We start from the raw sequence: 20,625 nt of genomic DNA on the forward strand, positions 1-20,625 counted from the left end.
ACGGCCACAGCTGCCACCACTGAGGCTTCCCTTGTGCCCGGTTTTGACCGTATTCGTTCCTAGGCGGCCGCCGCCGTTGTAGCAGCGGCCGCGGCCGACATGTTGTGAGGCGGCGGCGCGGGTGTCTGAAGGATGGTTTGGCTGAGGCGGCGGCAACGGCTGCTTGCGGCGGCGGCAGCAGCGGCGGCGACGGCGGAGGCAGCGGCAGCAGCAGCAACAGCAGCAGCAACAACAGCAACAGAGTCTCGGGCTCTGTAGAGCCGAGCCCTGTGGGTGTCTGCCCGGTACCGCGGCGAAGCCAGTTCCTCTGGATCTTGCCTCTGCGCCAGCAGTTTGGGAACAGCTTAGGCGATAGCACCCACCCCTCTGAGGAGACAAGGAGGTGGTTCCCCATCCACTCAAAATTTCCAGACCACCCTTCGGTTCCCCTCCCTAAGCCGGACAGTGCTGTCCCCAGAATCTCCAAGCCCCCGACTTTACTCTTATCTAACTCGCCCTTAATCTCTCAGTCCAGTGTTCCTCGCCCTCTGGAGTCCGCTCCTCCCCCTTTTTCATTTTCTGTATCCTCTTCTAAGAGCGCCCCTCGGATCACTCTGAGGGCAACCTTTTGAGAAATCTCAGTGGAGTTGTGGACTAGAGCCGGGGAGTGTTTTAAAAGTCGAGTTAGAAAGACAGGAAGGTACGATGGCTTCCTCGTCTGGCAACGATGATGATCTCACTATCCCCAGAGCTGCTATCAATAAGATGATCAAAGAGACTCTCCCCAATGTCCGGGTGGCCAACGATGCCCGAGAGCTGGTGGTGAACTGCTGCACCGAATTCATTCACCTTATATCTTCTGAAGCCAATGAAATTTGCAACAAATCGGAAAAGAAGACCATCTCACCAGAGCATGTCATACAAGGTAAGTCTTTGTGTGGAATTTGGTTTAAATTAGCGTCCAGGGGGACAGTTTGCTAGTTCGTTTCAAAAAGCCTTCATTCCTCTTCCTGGTAAGTAGGTGTTAAAGAAAAAGCCACACAAGCAAGGAGGCAGCTGATGCCTTAAGAAAATACCTATGTAGCATTTTGGAGGTAATTTTTATCCATTGAATACAGGAGGGAATGCAAATATTAAGGTCAACATTTATCCTCCAAACGAGGTATCAGTATAATTTATCTCTAGGTCTCAAAGCAACAAGAATTGCCTCTCTGCAGTTGAACTTGGATAATGATAACTGAGAAAGAACCCAGGAGTTCTTCCTTTAGACAGAAGAACTTCAGGCAAGAGTAAAGTCGTAGCATTTCTTCCCCACCTGGCCTTTTCACGATGTAGAGGAAAAGATTCATTTTTTTGAACACATAAATTTTAAAAACTCAATATGAGTGTGTTCGGTGTTGTAAAGTTTATTGGTGTTGAATAAAGGAAGTATATTTTCTGCTTTAAATATGATTTGATGGTGGCTCATTCATCTACAAGTTACCAAAGCACTCCTATTCTGTAAGAAAAAGGCTGTTCTCCTTTTCCTTCATTTTTTTTTCTTTTTCTTTTTGGTTTTATGTTGCTGGCTTTGTTCTTTAGAGATAAGTTTTTAAAGCTTAGACTGAAAGATTATTTAAAGGATGCTTTTTTTTCTTTTTTAGTGGAACATTTCCCTATCATTGCTGCCATTCCTATTTGGAGGTAGATTCTTTTTTTTTTTTTTTTTTTTTTTTAACTCTCAAGCTTTTATTGAAAAGCACTTCTGAAAGTTTTGGCATTTCTTCTCCTGTATCTTGGAAAGGATTTGGGAGACTGTATTCTGATGGTTTCTGGGAGGGAAGATACCAGTTGCAGTGTTTTGGAATACACTTTCTGTGACTTTTCATACCCTTATGAAAAAGTTGGATTCGAGGTGATAACTTTTTTTGTAATAACCTAATTAAAATTCTAACAATTTCTTGATTGCTTTTGAGGTCAGAAGAAAATCATGTTCAATTTTAACCATATTAGTATGCAGGTCGTTTTTTTAATGGTTTAACTTTCCTGTTATTGTCAAATGGAGAACACATCTGCTCATATTGACTGTGTCTACTATTTTACTGTCAATATTGACAAAAGATTAAGTGTTTCATTTTTGATCCTTTATTAGGGTCCTGGAGGTAGATTTAAAATATTCCCTACTGGGCTGGCGATGTAGTTCAGTGGTAGAGCACCTGCCTATCATGTTCCAGACCCAGTACCTGGATACCCAGCAAGGGGCAGGGAGATACACATAGTTTCTGCCATTTTGTACATAGGAGGAAAAACCCCTAGGAAGAAGCATATTTGAGTCTTACAGTGATTTTTACCCTCTACTTGTTTAGTGTGCTGAGTAGCAAGTGAAAACCGAGTTGTCAGTTTTTCTACTTGTGTTTTAATTTTTAACATAGTATGTGTGATTGATGTCATAAATCTTTCACAAGATTATCCAACACAAATAGCTATAAGTTCCTTTTACAACTCAAAAAAGAACTTTTGGGCTGGGGTTGTAGCTCAGTGGTAGAGCACTTGCCTAGCACATGTGAGGCACTGGGTTTGATTCTCAGCACCACATAAAAATAAATAAATAAAGTAAAGGTATTGTGTTCATCCACAAGTTATATATATATTATAAAGTTATATTTATAAATAACTTTGTATCAACATTCCCTTTTTAATGAAAATTGCATAAGATTTCAACAGGATCTGCCTACATTTGTTTACAGCACAAAAGTGGGAATCTGTTTAAAAATCTACTAACATTACAGTCTGTCTTCTTGGGAAGAGTTTATTCTTTTCTAGGTTATATTTAGATTTCTGATTGACATGATGGAATAAAAATGCAGCTGTAGCAAGCCATATGCTAAATAGTTCAACTTTGGAACATGCTAAATTCAGTATGAGTCAGAAAGTTACAGTGAAAGAAAATTTTTCTGTGTGTAATGAGGACAGTCTGTTAATTTTAAAAAATCAGGTGTTGACCTGTTACAGTCTTAAAAATTTACCAGAGCTGTGGATGTAGCTCAGTTGTAGAGTGCTTACCTTGCATGCACAAGGCCTTGGGTTCGATTCCCAACACCACCAAAAAAAAAAAGAAAAATCTCCAGTTTTTTTTCTTGTAATGTTGCTTTTTTTTTTTTTTTTTTTTTTAAACTGGGTATTGAAAGCCACAGAGACTTTACCACTGAACTATATTCCTAGTGCTTTTTATTTTTATTATTTTTTAAAGACAGGGTCTTGCTAATAATAATTTTATAATAACAATTAACAATATACATTTTAAAGTGATAAGGTTCTCACATGTTTAAGTTTGGGCCTTCAGTAAGTTTAATTAACTAGACTGCTTCAGGCCATTTCCCTTGTTCAGTGTGATTTGGCTTTAACTGAGCGCCTTAAGCATTCCGAGACAGTTCTGTTAAATGCAAATTAAGGCTGAAATAATTTTATCAACCATTAAATCTGCGAAATACAGTAATTTAATTAAAACTTTCTTTCTGTTTTGATTATTTGAGTTTAAGAAAGTAGACTTGATATTGGAAATCATAGATATCTAGAGGAAGTTATAAGCTATTAAAATTGTTTTATTACTGTTTTTTTTGTGAACACCTTTTTTTTTTTTTTGGTACTGGGGAGTGAACCTAGATTCTCTTTACCACTGAGCTATAGCCCCAATTCTTTTTTTTTTTTTTAATTTATTTTTTAGTTTTAGGTGGACAGAATATCTTTATTTTCTTTTATGTGGTGCTGAGGATTGAACCCAGTGCCTCATGCATGCCAAGTGAGTACGCTACCACTTGAGCCACATCCCAAGTCCAGCCCCAGTCCTTTTTATTTTTTATTTTGAGACAGGGTCTCAGTGAACTGCTGAGGCTGGCCTTGAACCCGAGATCTTCCTGCCTTGGCCTCCTGAGTTGCTAGGATTACAGGCATGCGCCACCAGGTCCTGCTGAACACATACTCTAACATGTTCTATTGTGTTATGGAATGAATTGACATTTGAGAATTTAAGGGCTGTAAGAATCTACATTGGAAGTTCTTTGGCCTTAAGCAAATCTGTTAATTAAGGTCTCTCCACTTATGTATAAATAATATTTGATGTGAGTTAATAGCTTTCAAGCTTTTTTTTTTTTTAATGGTTCTGAGAATTGAACCCAGGGGTTCTCTAACACTGAGTTGTAACCTGTCTTTTTATTTATTTTTATTTTTTTGAGACAGGTCTTGCTAATTGACTTTTCTTTAAAATTCTTTTAAAATTCTAGTCCCTCTTACACTGGTACTTTTGTAACATACAATAAAAATAGATCCCTGGAAAATAAAATGAAAAGCATACATAAAGTTAAAACGTGCTTTTTTGTTATTAGGTTCAATAAACATAAAATTGCTTTGTCAGATTGTTATAAACATTCTTAAATGCTTATTTTGAATTTCCATTCAACTCATTGTATACAATGAGTTCAAGCAGCAGCCATTACAAGCACATCTGATGCAAGTCTCTGGACCACACTTCACTTTGAGTAGCTTTGCTCCAAAGCCTAAATCATAATCTTTTTTGGAAACTAGGTGGGAAGCAATTTTGAAATTAGAGGATCTGCATGATTACAGATAAGTTGTAATAATGAAGAAGGAGAATGATATATTGTATTCTCTAAATAGTCATTCATATAGATTTTCCCTCCAAAGGGACATGTGTAATTTGCACAATATAATTTATATCAGGTACTTTTCAAGGTTGGATTTTTATTATTCTTTTTCTTAAAATTGATAATTTGTGGTAGGTATACTGGAGATGGAACCCAGATCCTTGTGCATGCTAAGCAAGCAATCTACTATTGAGCCCACATCGTTATTTATTTATTTGTGTCAGGGGTTGAATTCAGGGGTGCTTAACCACTGAGCCACATCCCCAACCCTTTAAAAAATATTTTATATATATATTATTAGAGACAGGGTCTCACTAAGTTACTTAGGGCTTTACTAAGTTGCTGAGGATGGCTTTGAATTTGTAATCCTCCTGCCTTAGCCTCCTAAACTGGGATTACAGAAATGTACCACTACACCCAGCAAGCCTAAATCTTTTGTTTTTGTTTTGCTTCTACCACTCAACAATTGTTTAGTGAATACTGCTAAGCACTTGCTTGGCATTGTGGTAGATACTGGTAGGATGTAGTTGGTGAATTTTACTCTGCCATTGGAAAGTGTATTGGAAACCCCATGTACAATTCCCAGAAATACCTTCTCTGCCATTATCTCATTAGATTCCCAGGAATAGTGATATCATGGAGGATTTTCTTTTTAATTTCTAAACTTTTTTTTTTTTTTCAAATCTCTTTTCACCCCTCCCCAGAAAGACATGGGTTGGTATAGCAATCATAAAAAGAAGATACAGGGCTGGGGCTCATCAGTAGTACACTTGCCTGGCATATGTGAGGCACTGGGTTCAATTTTTAGCACCACATATAAATAAATAAAAAATAAATGTCTATCAACAACTAAAAAATATTAAAAAAAAAAAAGGAGGGCTGGGGTTGTGGCTCAGCGGTGGAGTGCTCGCCTTGCATGTGTGTGACCCTGGGTTCGATCCTCAGTACCACATAAAAATAAATAAATAAAATGAAGGTATTGTGTCCAATTACAACTAAAAATTAATATTAAAAAAAAAACAAAGGAGATCCAAACACAAGAACCAAAATGTCTCCCACACTAACACAAAAAACTGGGAATTGTACATGGGGTTTCCGAACAGGACCTGCAGCAGCTACTAATGTCCCTTTATGACAGTCAGACATTCCTATGATATAGTATATGTATATATATATATAGAGAGAGAGAGAGACACCTCATTCTGGAACTAATTTACAGGGACATCCCAACACCTGCCTATTTTAATACATTAAGCACAAAAAGGGGAGTAAAGGAAGAAAATTAAATAGGAAGAAAAAGTCAGGCCACACTTTGGTTTGAAGGAGGGCAAGGTGGCTAAAGAGTACAGAGTGGTTGCAAGGGATGTGTTTCCTCTTCTGGTGAAGAATTGGCAACCACCTGAATGACAGAGTCCAAAATGACACCCTTCTTTATTGTGTTTCTTAAAAACAACCAAAAATGTAGAGCAGTGGTTATGCCAGGGGCAGCACCAGTTTGGCCACCCCAGCAACCTACTCGGAGCAGTGCCTGAGTCCTGCCTTTCCCTTAAGGGAGCACCAGGTATAAAGTCATCAGACCAGCCTGCCTGCTCTACCTAAGCAGGTTAGGGAATTGAGGACGCAGCTCTGAGTGCATTTATGATCACCTGGGTTCTGATGAAGAGTGTCTTGTTTTCCTCACAATATCTCCAGGATATCTACAATCAGTTCAGCTACAACTAGACATTGCTGTCTTCCCATCATAGCTGGCTGCCTTTTGCATGCCCCTTGGCATTCTGGAGGAGGGGGTAGGAGAGGGGAAGGGAGTAGTTCCAGGTACCCTCTAAAACCCTCTGAAGATGAAATGGAAGTGAAGTCATTTTACACACTTAGCATGCAGGACTAGCTGCCTGGGAGGTAGATGAAAGTGGGAAGGAAATGGAGAAGGTTCAGAAAGGACGAAAAGGAAACAGGAAGAAACTAAGTGACACCTATTAGAGGAAGGCCAAGAAGCAGTGAAAAGGATGAAGTGATATGAAATTTACATGTAAAGAAAAGTCTTTCTCTGACAGATTAGAGAATCAGTATTTTAAATACAACTTACTCCTTTATTTTTTTAAACTGTAGTACCTACGTCCCCAGTGCCTATCTCTGTAGTTCAACTCCACCTCACCCTTAAAGTATATGATTCTTAAGAGTCTTAAAAACTTTTGCTAGATTAATGAGTCAAGAAGTCATTTTGACCTATCTTTTTTTTTTAATTGTAGATGGACACAATACCTTTATTTCATTATTTTTATGTGATGTTGAGGATCAAACCCAATGCCTCACATGTGCTAGGCAAGCACTCTACCACTGATACACAACCCCAGCCCTTGACCTATGTTCTTATAATGTATTTTAAATGAAACGCATCACACTCTTCCATCCCCACAAACAAGAAAATAGAGAATACTGATTTATATATTTTAAAAGGTACTATATATCATACTATTTTGAATGAAAAATGTGCTTTATCCATTTGAAGTGTAATCATTCAACAAATTCATGTTATAACAAAACTTTTCAAGAGTATATTACTTTGGTGAAATAAGCCTATATTAAGATGATTGTTGCTTGGGGAAGTCTTTACCTTTTTTTTGTTTTTTCAGTAGCTGCCTTATTATGTGTCTTTCAAGTTGAAAATGTGCTAAATACTTTTTTCCCCTCCTATACACCATGGACTTTTCTGGGTGTAGGTTTAAGATACATGGCACAGGGTAGCAGTCAGACTTCTGGGAAACAAGTGATGTGTATTTGTTTAACCCCCAAGTTGTTTTTTTTGTTTGTTTGTTTGTTTTGTTTTTTTAATTTCTCTCTTTTTACTTTCACTCTAATAAGATCCTTAGTGAGACTCTCATCAACAATCCATAAGTTTCCTTTGTTCAAGTTCAGAAAAAACCTTTACTAGTCTGCCAGAAAAAAAGTGGTATAATAAACATATACAAATCTATGATGTTTACAGTACAACTAAACCTCCTCAGGTATGATAGTACTGTATAACTTAAAAAACACGTACAATCTTAAATGGTGGCCCTGTTTAGGAGCCATTTCTGTTTATCTTTTAAAATTCTCATTTGTGTAAAATGGGAATGATTACAAATGATGTAAAATATCCCACTGTTTAAAAGATACTCTCTCCAGCCAGGTGTGGTGGTACATGCTTATAATCTCAGTGACTCAGGAGGCTGAGCAGGGGCATCACAAGTTTGAGGCTAGCCTGGGTAACTTAGTAAGACCCTATCCCAAAATAAAAGTTAAAAAGGGCCAGGGGGGTGTAGCTCATGGTAGACTGCCCCTGAATTTCACCTCCAGTATTGGGGGGGTGGGGAGAATACTATATTCACTTCTTAATATTTATTAGCTAAAATGTGTTTAAAATTTAGATTAAGGTCAATGCAGTTTTTTAAAAAAATCTTTTTAAATATATTTTTTTAGTTGTAGATGGATATAATACCTTTGTTTTGCTTATTTATTTTTATGTGGTGCTGAGGATCAAACCCAGTACTCACATGTGCGAGGCAAGTGCTCTACTGCTGAATCACAACCCCAGCCCCCATATAAAAAATAAAATTTGAGACAGGGTTTCACTAATTGCTGAGGGCCTCTCTAAGTTGCTGAGGTTGGCCTCAAAGATGCAATCCTCCTGTCTCAGTCTCCTGAGTTGCTGGGATTACAGGTATGCTTCACTGCACCTGGCTGGATTTTCTTAATGTCTAGTAATTTGTGCCATCTTGAAAGATTGTCTCTCTATTCTATTGATTTGTTCTGTAAATTTAATATTTGAAATTATAAATATATTTGGCTTGATTAATATGATGTTAGCTGTTTGGGTCATGTACACTTATTAAGCTTCTCCTTTAGATGATTTTTTTTTGGGGGGGGGGTATCAGGGGTGCTTTAACTGCTGAGCCACATCCCCTCACCCCTTTATATTTTTATTTTGACAAAGGTCTTGCTAAATTGCTTAGGGCCTTGCCAAGTTGCTGGGTTTGAACTTGTGATTCTCCTGCCTCAGACTCCTGAGGTTTGTGCCAAAGCACCAGGTTGTCTTTAGATTTAAGAGAAAAAAGAATAGAGGGAAAACATTTCAAGTTGTTTGAGTGATTATTATGTGCTAGACATTTTATAAAATGCCTGTGTCAATTACTTGTTGATTCCTATAATCCTAACACTAATAAAGCTGTAATAATAAATATGTTATCTTGTTCTCTCTGTGGGGCCAGCCTTTAAGCTTATATTTATATTCATTTATTCTTTACAGCCTCCTGATCCAATGATATGTAGATACTATTCTTTTTTAGAGGTGAGAAAACTGGGGCACAGAGGTTAAGGGGTTTATCTAGAGTCATATACCAACATGAAATAGAGTTTGGAGTCAGTTCCTGGCAATTTGACTTCAAGGGCCTGCATACTTAACCACTATAAGGCCTCTGATTATAGGAAGATTATGATATAGATGCTATTCTTATTATATAGGTGGAAGAACTGAAGCTTAGAGATATTAAGCAATGTTTCTAAGGCTGTACAAATACTGTCACCTAGGTTTCAGTTCTACATCTGCTTGATTTCTTTTTTTTTTTTTTAACCTTTATTTTTATGTGGTACTAAGACTCAAACCCAGTGCCTCACACTTACTAGGCAGGTACTCTACCACTGAGGCATAACCACATCCCCCATCTGTTTGATTTCAAAATGGGTAGATTACATCTGTCTGGGAGGATCAGGCAAACTTGATTTGAAGATGGGGTTTGATCTGTGCCTTGAATGCATTGTTGTTGTCAGGGAATGTGGGAAACTCTGGTTCCTGTTGGAATTTAGCAGAAGTATGCAGAGATTTAATGGCATGATATGGGGAGCTAGATCCTGGAAGACCTTAGTTAGTAGAGGGTTAAGGAAATCAGACTTTCATGAATATGGTGGGAAACCATAAGCCATTCACTTGGTTTTCTTTGTTACTGTCCCGGGCTAATTATTGAAATACTTGACTGTTTATGTCATTCAAAAAAGAAAAGACAAAAGTTTTGGTTTCTATATTGACACTTCAAAAAAGTTTATTAATTCAAGTGAAAACACTTAGGCTGCCTAGTCTTCACTTATTTTTCTACTGTATCTCACGCTCTTTGAAACCAAAAATTATGTGGTGGTGATGTGATATAAGAGAACTCAGAATGATGCCTTTCTGAAGTTTCATGGGGGTTGGGGATGGAAGAGGGTGGGAGATAGGGAAAGGGTTAATTAATTATAATTAACAGTAGTAATTTGCTTTTTCATATCAAGATTTTTTTTCACAGAAGCTTGATGAAAACAATTTAACATTTGAAATGAAGTTGCAAATCATGTCTTTAAAACCAGTTTATATAGGAAAATAGATTTGTAAGGGCACATTTGTTATTTCCCCTAAAGAGCAAATCCCTGAAGTTAGAATTGAGGTTATCTTTACCAAGGACATTCTGGTTCATAATTGTTGAAAGACTACAAAAACTGATTAACTAAATTGAGTTATTCTATTTTTTTTAGCCACCTAAGTTTTATTATTGGCTCAAAATACAGAATAGGCCTTTAAGATATGAATCACCATATAGAAATCTATAAATGTAATTTTAAATACTGTGAACCAAAAGGAAATTTTATGGCAGAAAACACACAGAAAAACTTCATGTTCTATAGGTGGGGAAAAAAAGCTATATTTTAATCACGTTCACATTTTTATTTTTCTAGCTCTAGAAAGTTTGGGATTTGGCTCTTACATCAGTGAAGTAAAAGAAGTCCTACAAGAATGCAAGACAGTAGCGTTAAAAAGAAGAAAGGCCAGTTCTCGTTTGGAAAACCTTGGCATTCCTGAAGAAGAGTTATTAAGACAGCAACAGGAATTATTTGCAAAAGTAAGTGATACATTTTAAATTATTTCATCTGAATACTATCCTGTTTGTTGACAGAAATTGTACTGGTTTCTGAAATCACTTCTTAAATCAACATATGTGTCTAGAGAATTCTGTTTCTCTGGCTAATCACTTGATTATAGAATCTGATATTTAGAGCTGGCCAGTTTGACTCAGGTTTTATAAAAGTAAATATTTACAGCAACCTGTTTTCTAAAAAGAGCCATTCCAAATAAATACTGAGATTTTACTTTGATGTATTTTCAGACAGAATGATCATTTAAAAGCCTGAAAAGTATACCTAAATGTTAAGATTTAAAATGAATGGTTTAACAAGAAAATACTGTATCAGATTTTATGATAAGGAGGATACAAGGAAAATCTAATTGACATCTAATTTGTAATTAAATTGGGTCTTTATTATACCTTTAAAACATTCTAATCTTAACATTTGTTAAAGAACTAATAAATAGGGGCTAAGGGTGTACACGTGTGAGGCACTGGGTTCAATACTCAGCAGCACATAAAAAATAAAGGTAATATGTCCATTTGCAACTAACAAAAACATTAAAAAAAAGAACTAATAAATAGAGCAGAAAAAGGAAGAAAAGTTTTCTTCTTTCTTGCTTTTTATAATTCTAATTTCTACTCTATTAAGGATTAGCACCAATATCTCTATTTTTCAAAAGGAGGTAGAGGTGGCAAGGCTTGGTTTTCTTGTTGTTGTTTTGTTACTTTTTTTTTTATTTTTTAAGAAATTGGAAGATAGTTTGGGGTTGAATACAAGTGAGATTTTTCATTAGGTACTATAATAGCCATTAGAGAACTGAGAAGTATCATTTTAGTCAAACTCTTTCAAATTAGTATCATAATTAGTCTTCCTGCAGTTATATTAGTTTGGTTTACATCAAAAAGCATTTGAAGTGGGGGTTGTAGCTCGGTGGTAGAGCTCTTGCTTGCCTCATGTATGTGGGGCCTTGGGTTTGATCCTCAGCAACACATAAAAATAAAGATGTTGTGTCTGCTGAAAACTAAAAAATAAATATTAAAAAAATTCTCTTTCTCTCTTAAAATAAATAAATAAATAAAGATATCATGTCCATCTACAGCTAAAAAAATATATATTAAAAAAAAAGCATTTGAAGCTGGGGTTGTAGCTCAGTGGTAAAGCACTTGTCTCGAAGTAAAGCACTTGTCTCGAATGTGTGAGGCATTGGGTTTGATCCTCAGCACCACATAAAAATAAGTAAAGATACTGTGTGTTCATCTACAACTAAAAAAAATATTTTAAAAAAAGCATTTGAGTAGGCCTGTAATCCCAGCTGCTCTGAAGGCTGAGGCAGGAGGATCAGGCAAGAGGATCTCATGTTCAAAGCCTGCCTCAGCAACGGTGACGTGCTAAGCAACTCAGTGAGATTCTGTCTCTAAATAAAATACAAAGTAGGGCTGGGGATGTGGCTTAGTGTAGTCCAATGCCCCTGAGTTCAATCCCTGGTACAAAAACAAACAAAAAAATCTATTTGTCATATATATATATATATTTTATTTATTTTATTGGGCATTAGGCATGAGGTACCATTTAAACAAGTAAAAAATATAATAACTTATCAACATTTATTGAGTTTTGCCTATGTATTGATCACATTGTCAAATAATTTACCTTTATTATCTCATTTAATCATAAGAACCTATGAAATAGGTACAAAAGAGGAAAAGGCCTCTAAGGCAATCCTGAACACATGCAAATTATATTATAATCTATATTATAATACATATGAATATGAGGTACCAAAAAAAGAATGATGATTTTTTTTTGCCAGGGCAGGAGGGTACTAGGGATTAAACCCAGGGATTCTCAACCACTGAGCCACATCCCCAGCCCTTTTTTATTTTTTATTTTGAGACAGGTCTCATTAAGTTGCTTGGGGCATGGCTCAATTGCCAAGGCTAGTTTTGAACTTGTGATTCTCCTGCCTCGCCTCAGCCTCTTGAGATACTGGGATTACAAGTATGCGCCACAGTGCCTCGCCAAGGATATGTTTTTTAAAAACATAAACAGCTATTATTTTATTGATTCTCTACTATTGGAGATCACTAGGGGGCGCCAAATATACATGAAAGAAAGTAGACGCTTTGCTAGATTCTTTACATACCTTGCAAGATTTTAATAAAATAATGTAAATTTTATTATGTTCATTTGCAACTTAGGAAATAGATCCATCCATCCTTCCTTCCTTCCTTTCTTCCTTCCTTCCTTCCTTCCTTCCTTTCTTTCTTTCTCTCTTCCTTTTTTTCTTTCTTATATTGGGGATTGTATCCAGAGAGGCACTTCAACACTGAGCTAGCTATATCCCTAGTCCTTTTTAATTTGTATTTTGAGACAGGGTCTCACTAAGTTGCCAAGGCTAGCCTGGAACTTGCATTCCTCCTGCCTCAACATCCCCTGTTGCTAAAATTATAGGTGTGCACCACCACATATGGCTTGTCACCATTTTCTACGTAAATTTACTTTGGAAATTTAAATAGAGTTTGATTTATCCTTGCCAGGGCAGAAAGGTAAATGAAATAATTGTCTTCACCTCTTCATATCTGTCTTCACCTCTTTATCATGATAATCTGCTTTTTTTTTTTTTAAAGAGAGAGTGAGGAGAGAGAGAGAATTTTTAATATTTATTTATTTATTTTTTAGTTCTCGGCGGACACAACATCTTTGTTGGTATGTGGTGCTGAGGATCGAACCCAGGCCGCACGCATTCCAGGCGAGCGCACTACCGCTTGAGCCACATCCCCAGCCCGATAATCTGCTTTTTAAAAAAAAGGTTTTTTTTAGTTGTTAATGGACCATTTATTTTATTTATATGTGGTGCTAAGAATCGAACCCAGTGCCTCACACATGCTAGGCAAGCACTCTGCCACTGAGCCCCTGATAATCTGCTTTTTTAAATTCCTCTCTTTCTTTTTAATATTTTTTAGTTTTTGATGGACCTTTATTTTATTTATTTGTATATGGTACTGAGAATCGAACCTAGTGCGTCATACACGCTAGGCAAGCACGCTACCACTGAGCCACAACCTCAGCTCCTAATTGCTCTTTCTTATGTCCCTTAATTCTTACTCTGGCTTGTGGGTGAAGATTCCTAGTATTTACTTTTATGAAGAAGATCAGCAGAGAGGTAAAATTGTGGCAGCTACCTAGTACTTCTTCCCTGGAGAAAAGTACTTAAGTTCTTAGTATGAAAGGAACTAAGTAAATGTATCTTTTTAAATTAATTTTACTTCTAGACTTTATTCAAATAGTAACACAGTGACAACCTCATTTTAAGCTAACTGCAGTTATTTGGAAGGGGAGAGCTTTAATATATCAAGGTTGAAGTTAAGTATAAATTAATAATTTTATCATTCGGAAGTAAGAATGTTAACATACGCCAGCCACAGTGACGCATGCCTGTAGTCCCAACAGCTCGGGAGGCTGAAGCAGGAGGATCACGAATTCAAAGCCTGCCTTAGCAAGAGTGAGGCACTAAGCAACTCAGTGAGACCCTATCTCCAAACAAAATACAAAATAGGGGTAGGGATGTGGCTTAGTGGTCAAGTGCACCTGAGTTCAATCCCCTGTACTCAAAAGGAAAAAAAAAAGCCAAAACAAACAAAAAAGAACATTAACATATAATGAAAATTTCCAAAAAGAAGCAGTGAATTAGAAAGTATATACCTTTTTTTTTTTCCCCACATCCTCATTTTAGAAGATACATACTTGGGGGAAGAAGGGCAGAAAAGGGAACTACTGGGGAATGATACTGGCTAAATTATATTGTTAAGTTGTGTGTTACAAATATGTAACAACAAATCCCACAAGTAAGTATAACTGTAATGCACCAATAAAAAATATGAGGGAAAAAATAAGAGAAGTACTTGGGACTGTTGGGTAGAAGGCAAAAGAGAAAGAAATAGTAAATACCATTGAAAATAAGAAATTTTGGAAATGCATACAAATATATTAGTCAACAACAATTTTTAATGGCATAAATACTTTTGTGTTCAGAGAGCAAAATATAAAAGCTTATGGAATCATGGTACCTAACAGCCAGTGAAGTTTGAAATATAAATAACACATACTTTTAGAGATCATTGAATAAATAATAAAATCAAGCACCTTTTCGATAAAGCTTTAATGGAGTTAAATTATTTGAAATTTTATTCTGTCACAAAATTATGCAGAGTAGGTATTCTCAAATTGATTAAATTAATATCTTCCCCACCCCCACAGTTTTCTTGTGAACATTTAAATGTTTTTAGTGAAGCATTCAGTCTCTTTTGAACTCTTTGAGTATTCCTGCCATAAAAATAAATATTTCTGTTGGCAGGGTTGGGGGTGTTGTTTGGTGGATTGAACCCAGGGGTGTTTTACCATTGAGTTATATCTCAACTTCTTTTTAAATTAATTTTGAGGCAGTCTCATTAGGTTTCTGAGAGTCTCACTAAGTTGCTAAGGCTTGCCTTGAACCTGGGATCCTTCTGCTTTAGCCTCCATAGTTGCTGGGATTAGAGGTGTGTGCCACGGCCAAGCTAACAATAAATATGCCTGTGTATTAGAACTGTGTGCCTACTTCTTTATAAATAGGTAGAAATAATTATTAGAATAGCTGGTTTCTAATTTCTAAAACAAAAGGAAGCTTACTGTAAAAATTGTCTTTATCTACTAAATACCTTTAGTCTTTTCCTTAGTCTTTTCTTCTTCTGACTTTAACCATATACAGGTCTCTCTTCCATCTGCTGCTATAATTATATATGGTACCATCTTTTGAAAACGTATGCCACTTTTTCTTGCAGTTTGATTTATGCCCTACCACAGAGATATCACCAGATCGAGTGACTTTTTTCCCCCTTAGGTGTTCACTTTTTTTAGTTTTTGTTTTGTTTTTGTGGTATTAAATAGAGATGGAACCCAGGGGCACTCTACCACTAAGCCACATCACCAACTCTATTTTTTTTAATTTTGAGATAGGGTCTTACTAAGTTGCCTGGGCCAGCCTTGAACTTGAGATTCTGCTGTCTTGGCCTGCAGGTAGCTGAAGTTACAGGTGTGTACCACTGTGCACCTGGCAAGGTTTGTTTGTTTGTTTTTAATAACAAAATAGCCATTTACCTAGACATCTTCCTTTATTAACTTTTGATACTGTGGTTGCTTGGATAGTATTCTCCAAGATAATAATATTTCTTTTCTTCTACTTCATTACCACCACCCTCACCCAAATCACCTGATTCTGGCTCTTGAGTCAACAAATCTTAAATTAAAATTCAATTGACAGGGCTGGGGATGTGGCTCAAGTGGTAGCGCGCCCACCTGGCATGCGTGCGGCCCGGGTTCGATCCTCAGTACCACATACAAACAAAGATGTTGTGTCAGCTGAAAACTAAAAAATGAATATTAAAATTCAATCTCTCTCTCTCTCTCAAAAAAAAAAAAAAGATAATGAAAGAATACCATGAACAACTTAAAAAAAAATTCAATTGACATATGGGTCCCCACTGATATGAGACATATATACATATATATGGTGCTGCAGATGTACAAAGATGAAGAATATATTGTTCTTATTTGAAACTAAGGATATCTTGTAGGTGAGAGAAAATAGATACACTAAAAATTGTAATATAATACTGTTTTGATAAGAACGATAACTATAATATAAGGCTAATTAACTCATGAAAAAGAGATCTCATGTCAGAGATATTATATCAGATTTGGGGGATATAAAAGTGTGCCAGCTAAGTAGTTATCTTAATCTAAAAACCCATTTTCTATGCTGTGTTTTATTACTAGACCTAGCATATTATGCCAACCCCACTTCCCACTCCCCTTATCTACAGAGAATCCTTAGGTGATGCCTGAAAACACAGATATTACCAATCCTACACACAAAAAACTTGTGACAGCCACAACTAATTTCTGAAGCAAAAGGAAGCTTACTATAAAAATTGTCTTTAACTACTATACCTTTAGTCTTTTCCTTAGTCACTTCCTCTGACTTTAACCATATACAGGTCTCTCTTCCATCTGTTGCGATAATGATCTTTAGTACCATCTTTTGAAAATGTATGCCACTTTTTCTGATAACCAATACAGCTATTAAGTGAGTGATAGGTGGGTTAGCATATACAGCATGGATATGCAGAGGGATGATTCACATTCTAGGTGGGGTAAAGCTGGACAATGTGAGATTTCACCATGTGCATAATGGCACACAATTTAAAATTTATGAATGGTTTATTTCTAGAGTTTTCCATTTATTATATTGGTTGACTATAGGTAACTGAAACAATGGAAAGTGAAACTATAGATGAGGGGATTTCTGTACTCTGCAAACCACATCTGCTTTCTAACCTATCTCCTGCCACTGGAGGGTCTCTTGAGGGATATTACAAGGCTAGAAAAAGTAAAAGTAGCAAGTTGTTTTTGCTTCCTCTTGGCTTCCATTTCCTTTGAGCAACCCAGGAACACTTCTTCACCCTGGCTACATGAGTTTGTCTTGTAGCAAGAACTGAATCCAGTTTGCATTTTCTCTAATACCATAACTGCACCTTCCTCCTCAAGGTTGTGGATCTCAACCCTTGGGTCCTTCTCTAACCTCAGATATGTTAGTACCAACTAATTTATGCCTCTTCTTCAGAGGTTTGAGTTTCAGTTCCATGTGGTTGTCCCTCTAAACTTCTGAGTTTTAAAATTTCTAGCTTCTTCCCTAGTTTTAGGGTTGTTAGCTGCTCCCTATATTTGCCATCTCCTTGGTATCTTGTCAATTACCGGTTACCAACTTTATACTTAATTAATAAACCTTTATATTAAATTCTTTCTGTTCCCATAGTGTGACTTCTATTTCCTGATTATACATCGACTGATACTAGAAGGAGAAAATAGTATTTCAATGTGACTTGATGGAAGGGTTTAATTTCATTGGTAAAAATTAGGAAATTTCAAATAAAATGAATACCAGCAAGAGTAAAGGTAACAAAGATAAAGTATGGTGTAAATTTGGGAAACATTTAATGTTCTATGGTTTTTTGTTTTGTATTTTTCTTTAAGCATAAGAGTAGGGAATTATGATAGAAATTTGGAAAGAAATATCAGGGTAGCTAGTGCATTCATGTGTAATTCCTTTTTTTTCCCTAAGACTTAAAGATATTGTACAGAGAACTTTTAAGCCACAGAAATAATTTTTATATTAACATTTTTATATCAAAATTGTAATCAGATGAGGGGATAGAAAAATTAAATAAAGGGAAAGAAGCCAAAGAAAGAAAATTTTGATTTCTGTAAACTTTTTTAACTTCTTCATTGAACCTAAAGATCACAGAGTTCTTGTTTTCCAGATGTACCTTAAATATACAGTAGTTGGAAAATATCCAAGTTTGTAGTAACTAAGTTAATTGGCTTACTTTACCTTTAACCAAAGTATATACATTGAGGGTTAAAAGATTATTTACTTTTATGTGTTTGATGTTTAGGCAAGACAGCAACAAGCAGAATTGGCTCAACAGGAATGGCTTCAAATGCAGCAGGCTGCCCAACAAGCCCAGCTTGCTGCTGCCTCAGCCAGTGCATCCAATCAGGCAGGATCTTCTCAAGATGAAGATGATGATGATGATATCTGAAATTCACCAGCTGAGTTTGTGTTTCTTCTATAAATGTTTTTTCTTGCACAACAAAACAGTGAAAGAAATGCTTATCTGTAATTTTGTATACATCTTGGTGGACTTGCCAATTGGTATTCTAGGGATGTCTGCTGTTAAGTTTCATCTATTGTGTGCTATACATGTAAAAACTGTATCTTTGAACTATTGAAAATTTAAGGTTCAGAATATCAATTTTGAATTTTTAATGGCGTTTATGAAATTTTAGATAGCAGTGAGCCCTTTATTTGATCAATAAACAGTGTTACAAAAACTTCAAGTTTATAAAAATACAGTGGAATTTATAAAGAAGTTCTTAATCTGCATTTGCATTTCCTCTGCCCTTTTAACCAAATTAAAATTGGGAATTTTAAATTGAGGTGGGGTGCAGTGTGATGCAGAATAAATTGGATCAGGTTGGTGAAAAAAAAGAGTTCAGTTATGTATTATCTGAATTTTTTGTCTTTTAAAATGAGTATATACACAGGCAATAAACATGCTCAGATAAATATACTTATTTAGAGAGTCCTCAATACAAGACATTTAAAAACTAGGAAGGGAGTGTGTTCAATAGTAGTTGTATAAATTTGATGAGTTACATTTTTTTTGTTTTGTTTTGCGTAGAGGTGAAAGCTAGTTTTATTATAGCATAATTTATCTTGAGCTACACTATTACATTTCAAAGACTGCCCAATTTTGAAGACTGTCATTATTCTTACTATTTCACTCCAGTTCAATACTTGTTATAGTATTACTTGCTTAGTCCATTCATGTTTATATTGTTCAAGTATATAGGTGGGACTTGTGAAACAATTGCTTAGTTCCGTTGGTTTAACTGAGGTTCATGAATATTCAGACCTTTGCTAGGGAAAAGAAATGAAAGCTAATGAATATGCTTGCTATGAAAGAGGGCTTTTTAAAAAATTTAACTTGTAGTTGTAGTTTACTTATTGTTTTTAGCATTACATTTTCTTGACTAGATGGCCTAGAGAATCCCATTGCTACCTTTTGAAATGACATTGTCTCCATCATAATTGAGTAATAGCTTTAAAAAATTGATTCTTTTTAAAGAAAGTGTCATAATTGATCAGCTCTATACGAAACATATAGTTTCAACCTGCTCATTAAAGGGAAGAATCTTTAATCTGGTTCTAATAAATAAAGTATAGTATTGATTATTATAGGAATTCAGCATATTGGAGAAAAATGGCACATTATATTTTGGAAACAGAAAGGAAAAGCTACTTAAAATAACATGAAGTAATTAAATTCCTATGTCAGTTGCCAAATCATTTAAATTTCTATATTCCCCAAGCCCAAAAATAGATTCTAGTTGCCATGATTCCAATTTTAATTGGAGAGCTAAATAAGTAAAGTTTGTAAGTATTAGATGTCTTAATCATATTTTGCATTTTAGAAAAAGGGAAACATCGTTGTATACTTATCAAATACACTTCCCCCATATAAGAAAAAGGTTAATAATTTTGCTGAATGTTACTTCCTGGATGTCATATCCATGAAGTACGTTTGGATGAGATGGAATTGTTTTTTAAAAAGTTTAAGTACCAAAGGTAGTCTAGTCTAGAGAAATAATAAGTTAATAAGTATTGGCTTTTCCAATTTGTACTGTAACATTCTTATACTTTTTTTTTTTTTTTGGAGTGTATCTATTTCTCAAGTAAACAACTTAGATATTTTTCCATGCCTTTTTCTTTCTGATGCAGAGTTCAGGTTAATTAATATTTTACTGCATCTGATAATGTATTATATGTTTGAAGCCTATGACTTTTCATTTTGACATTCTTGTGATTTCATATGCTGTATTCTTTAAGCAATAAAATTCTGATGTGTTTTATAAATTGTTTTTATATTTAATGATCTATAGGGAGATATCTATCACTATTTTTACTAGTTTCAGGAATGTTAGACCCAAAAGACATTTTGGTCATTTGGTGTATTTCTTGTTTGTTTACTGTTATTTCAGAAAATGTGATTTTACTTGTGTTTTTGTAATTTACAGCAAGGCATAACAAAACTAATTAAGCAGTATTTTATTTTTAGCATTTTAAAAGTCACTGTTATATGTTGCCAGTCATTAAAACTTCTTAGTCTTTGGAGACAAAAACAAAATCTTCAGAGTTTTTGAGAAATAAAATTGTCGTTTAGTAAAGATTTTTTTCCATCCCCTTGAATATCTATCTTTTTCAGCAGATTGTAAGATTGATAAGCATTGAAAAAGGCACCAATTTTTAAAATTGCATATACCTATATACATACTGGAGAGTGCACAAATAAAGGTCTGTACAAGTTAAATACATTCAGCATCAGCCCTCAGATTAAGTAGACACAGAGCATTATGAACAACCTAAAAGCACCCGGGCCCTTACCTTAATACTGTCTTCTTCTTCCTTAGAAGTAACTACTATTCTCACTTAAAA

At 35.6% G+C, this 20,625-nt stretch overlaps 1 protein-coding gene across 1 annotated transcript; it reads left to right on the forward strand.

Moving 5' to 3' along the window:
* Window positions 1–684: 684 nt before the first annotated feature.
* Window positions 685–20,367, forward strand: Dr1 (down-regulator of transcription 1). Its single transcript, XM_026403095.2, has 3 exons — window positions 685–904; window positions 10,359–10,522; window positions 18,023–20,367. Exons 1-3 carry the CDS (start codon window positions 685–687, stop codon window positions 18,167–18,169), a joined length of 531 nt encoding a protein of 176 aa, XP_026258880.1. The 3' UTR covers window positions 18,170–20,367.
* Window positions 20,368–20,625: the final 258 nt, after the last annotated feature.

This window comes from Urocitellus parryii, chromosome 11, assembly GCF_045843805.1.
Source record: "Urocitellus parryii isolate mUroPar1 chromosome 11, mUroPar1.hap1, whole genome shotgun sequence".
Lineage (NCBI taxonomy): Eukaryota > Metazoa > Chordata > Mammalia > Rodentia > Sciuridae > Urocitellus > Urocitellus parryii.

What these genes read in the sequence shown, in the direction of transcription:
- Dr1 (XM_026403095.2), top strand. Translation starts at nt 685, where the DNA reads ATGGCTTCCTCGTCTGGCAACGATGATGATCTCACTATCCCCAGAGCT. An exon ending in ACCAGAGCATGTCATACAAG is followed by an intron (nt 905 to 10,358) that starts GTAAGTCTTTGT and finishes TTATTTTTCTAG; the next exon opens with CTCTAGAAAGTTTGGGATTT. An exon ending in AACAGGAATTATTTGCAAAA is followed by an intron (nt 10,523 to 18,022) that starts GTAAGTGATACA and finishes TTTGATGTTTAG; the next exon opens with GCAAGACAGCAACAAGCAGA.